The 4343-nt window shown below is 62.1% G+C and overlaps 1 protein-coding gene across 1 annotated transcript in view; it reads right to left on the bottom strand.

Annotated features, from left to right (window-relative positions):
* Positions 1-130: 130 nt before the first annotated feature.
* The window catches only part of HUS1 (HUS1 checkpoint clamp component), a gene marked incomplete at its 5' end in the record, with an annotated part of 14812 nt that continues 10599 nt past the window's right edge, over positions 131-4343 (bottom strand). The window contains 3 exons of the mRNA XM_011381734.1: positions 131-407; positions 682-801; positions 1595-1694. Of these exons, the coding sequence (XP_011380036.1) occupies positions 325-407; positions 682-801; positions 1595-1694 (303 nt within the window). The remainder of the gene's footprint in view (positions 408-681; positions 802-1594; positions 1695-4343) is intronic.

Raw genomic sequence — 4343 nt, 5'->3', positions numbered from 1 at the left:
GATCGACTCCAACACGAACTCTGAACGCAGAAGGATTTTCGTGACTTCAATAAGAAAGCCCTATTTAAAGGTCTGGAAATATAAATTCTCTTTTCAATGTTTTTAAAGCAAAACAAGCATGAGAAAAAAGTATGAAATAATACGTTTATTCAACTGTGTTTCATAAAGTTAACTTCTAGTTAAAATATTATAGAGAAAAAAGTAAGAAAGATGGACAGAATCTGTGCTGAGGACAGACGCGTCCGCAGATGCTGACGGAACGCATCGCCGACTGCCTGGCCGGTCACGGCGGAGGCCCCGGGCTCCCGAGCCCAGCGGGCGTGGCTAGGACAGTGCGGGGATGAAGTACTGCAGAGACACGTCCTCGTGGAGCACGTCAAGATGCAGCACCTTGTCGCTCACGATACCTGGGTTGGGGGGGGGCGCAGTCAGGGCCTCCACACAAAGCTCCACCCCGAACCCAGCCGCCTCTCGCCCTGGCCCACCTGGTCGTCCGGCCCCTGGGGACATGCACGCCCTTTGCCTCCACCCACACAGCGGGCCCCGAGGGCTGGCCTCGGTGCCTTTGAGCCTGGGAAAACCCAGACGCCTGACGGCCACACAGCAGACTGTGTGCGACGCGTGAGACCACAGGTGACCGAAGCATCTGAAGTGCGAAGAACAAGGCGAACGCGCACTCACTGCAGATGGCCTTGGTGGGGTTCGCCTGCTGCCCAGCGAGGAACTGCAGGAACTTCCTGATGTCCACGTGCACCTCCGCCATCTGCTCTGGGTTTCTGTCACGAGACGCGTCCGCAGAGGCTGAAAGGACAGGAACATCTTCGCATGTCACAGGGCATCAGACAGCACAGTGACTGCTTCGGCAAATGACTTACGTCAGCCCTGATGTTGGCATCCTGGAGAAACACCACAAGGTGCACACGCGACCATTCGTTACGCAAGACATCGTTCAGTCCTGACTCTGAAACGCTGCGCCCACCTCCAGGGAGCTTGTCTACGGGGCCCTGAAACGGGGCTCGACGTCCCCTCTACGCCAAAGACGAAGGCCCCCCCCGGCACGCCGCAAACGCGTGAGGGCTGACGCGTGCGGTGACGAACCGCCTCTCGTTCCAGGACAGAAAGAAAACGAGCCCGTCGTGGGCCCCACCACCTCGCAGGGACGGCAGCTGATCACGTGGGAACGGTTCACGTCTGTTCATCTAATTTGACAAGCGTCAAAGGGGCCAAAGCAGGAGAAAAAGAGACGTGTCTGCGTCCTGACTACATCCAGGTGGGGACAAAGCGTTAGCAGTAGAGACAGGGTGTAGGGGCTGGGGGGCGCCGGGCGGTGCGTCCATGGGGACCCAGCGTTCCGGACCCTGTCCCGCCCCTCCCCCCCACAGCAGGCACACCCTGTGCCCGGGAGGCTCACATCCCCACCCTACCGTCCACCGTCCACCACACCGGCCCTCGGCTCTCTGGCCTCTCCACAGAGCTCGGAGCTCGAACCACAGGGACTGATTTCAACTTCCTCTCATTTAGAGACCTCAGCCAGGCGCGTCATCTGAAACAATTACGTTATCAGAAGCAAAACATAACCCACCACAAAACTTACCTAATGGAGGGTTTCCAAGGTCTTTAAAATGGGTCGTGACACACACGAGTTCGGACTCTATTTTCAAGTTCAAGTCTCCATTTAGGTTTGCTTCAATAATCTGCAAATTGAGTATTTCACACAGTCTTAAAAAAGAAAAGGAAAATAAATAATAAAACCCCCAAACAAAAAAACGCCACAGACATCAACGTCCACCAAACCAGGTGACAAGGGAGCCCCACGCACCCCACCCAGGACCCTTCTGATGACACAAAGACCCACACAGCATCAGCGACAGAAAGAAGGGGCCGAGAAGCAGGAGCTCAGAAACCCCACAGGAGGAGACCCGAGTGCAGAATCCAGTCAGGAGAGCTGGACGCAGGTGGGGCTGGGGGCCTGCCGGGGGACAGGGCCTGGCTCCCCCAGAACCGGCCCCCAGGTCACGCAAGGGAGGATGAGGGAGAGCCGCCAGGACGTCCTGGGGAGGCGCATGCCCAGCAGTCCGTGCTCAGGACGCTGTGATGCTACCAACTCCCCGCCCCGCACCCCGCCCGCCAATGAAAACACCTCCTGCGAGACTGGTCGAACCCAAACCGAGATATCCTGAAAAAAGAGAAAAATTAGTGGCCAAAACACATGTGGAGACATGAGCGTGTGCACGGGGCACACGCCAGGGCTTATGGGCCCCAGAGGAGCCGCACAGATGGGGACACCGAGGCCCCGGGAGCAGCGCAGGAGCCCAGCGCGGGGCGCAGACATGCGCTGAGCAGGCCGCCTGCAGGCAGCGAGCTGCCGGGGCTCAGGCGGTGACTTGGCGCATGAGGGGGGACACCAGAAACGGAAAGCAAGAAGGAAGATGCACACAGTGAGCAGAGAACACAGTAAGACAACGAGGCAGACAAACAAAACACAAGTCCCCAAACAGACAGAGGAAGGGACCCGGAGGGAAGTGACGGCGAGACGGAGGAGGCCCAAGTCCCCGCGGAGCCCAGGGACACCGAGGCGGGGACCGTGAGCGCTGACGCTGCGGAGGCCTGCCAGGTCGGACCGGCTGGGACCGCGCAGGCCGCAGGGGCACGCAGGGGCTGTCCACGCCTCCGCCACTAGCACGTCCAAGCCGCCCGCAGCGGGGCAGAGCCAGAATCGAACCAGCCCAGACAGCAGCGCCCCGCTGAAGACCACGGCACGAGGGCGGGACGCCGAGCCAAGGGGTCCACGCCCGGCCACCCTGACCCACGGACCTGCGACGCGAAGGCGATGCTCGTCCCGTGACCCCCTCCCCCCGCCCCGATTGCTCCCTGGAGGACAGTGGGAAAGGTGTGTGAGCGTCACCTGTCCCCGGACAGCCTAAACCACACGGCAGGGCTGAGGGACGGCGCGTCCTGACCTTGGGCTCTGAGGAGGCCGATGCCTCGCAAACACGCACAACGGGACTGAGGAGGACGAGCGGGAGGATGAGCGGGAGGACCGGCACGACGGCCGAACCTGCGGCAAGGACGACTCGTACGGCCATCGAGCCGCAGAGCCTCAGGGGCCACCCAGGGGTCGGCAGGTGAGGTTCCAAATTCAGAAAGGTCAGGGGTGCTGTTGGGGCTCCAGGCCCCCCGCGGGCTGCAGTGTCACCGCTGCAGGCTTCCCAGCACCGCTGGGCTCATGACCCGCCCAGCCCCACCCAGGTCCACGCTGCTGGCCCACGGCTCCTGGCCTTTCCCGCCCACCACCTCCCACGTGTCAGCTCCTACTGCACAAGTCCTGCGCCCGTGACTTCAAGGGCCCCGGAGGGGCCCGTCCTTTCCAGCTGTGCCGTCCACCGCCGAAGGACCAACTCTAGAGAGGAGGCTCCAAGAAGGATGTGCCACGGCATGGCTGCGGTCCCGCACCTGGCCACACGCACCCCGTTTCTCCCGTGTTGGCACCTGCCCATTCCCGCCACCTGGCAGGTCTCTGGAGAGCCCATGTGGTGGTGTGCCAGCCAGCACTCTGCCCAGCAGATAGCACGAGGCGGCCACTGGCCCCTGGGGAGGTACAGGCAGCTACCTCCTCTGGAGGGGCCGTCCCAAAGGGACAGCGCCAGAGACGGCCCGGGGGTGAGTGGACCCCTGATCTGCTCACTCCGCCGTCTGCGCAAAGTGAACACACGTGAGTGTCCCTCCTTGTTCCTTAAGACTGTGGACGCTGAATCTGAACATTTCTCATTCTAGAACCAAACCCCAACGTTTACCTCGCATGAGCTCCTATCTCTTGGGCTTCTGACATTAACAAAAATCGGCCCTCCAGACGGCCTCGACGCACGATCCAGCGGGTGACCCCTGAACGGGACACGCTGGTGCCGGCCCTGTCCTCTCACTGCCCAGGAGCGCAGCGCTGTAGCTCTCAGGGGGCTGGGGGCTGGGGGGCTGGGCTCCTGCGCACAAAGCAGCCCTGTGAGCGCTCCGGACCCCGCCTCGGGCTCTGCCGCACAGCAGCACGCCCTCGACGCCGGCCGCAAGCGCTTGCCGCTCTGACAAACGACCGTTTCCCGTGAGCGCCGAGTGGGGAGCAGCCGGCAAAGGCCGGGTCAGTTCGGGCTCAGGCGCACGTGTGCTCTCCTGACGCCGGGAACCAGCACACCGCACGTGGCAGATGGGACCTCTGCGGCCGCACGCAGTGCCCAGCGCCCGGGCGCCACTTTGCACCCACGCCGACCCTCCCGCAGGGCTCCGGGCACGGTCACTCCCCTCAGCGACTTCCCGGAACAGTCAGCGACCGCTCAGGCAGCCCTGGCAGACGC

This window comes from Pteropus vampyrus, unplaced genomic scaffold, assembly GCF_000151845.1.
Source record: "Pteropus vampyrus isolate Shadow unplaced genomic scaffold, Pvam_2.0 Scaffold449, whole genome shotgun sequence".
NCBI classification, from domain to species: domain Eukaryota; kingdom Metazoa; phylum Chordata; class Mammalia; order Chiroptera; family Pteropodidae; genus Pteropus; species Pteropus vampyrus.
This window is presented reverse-complemented; position numbering and strand designations above follow the sequence as displayed.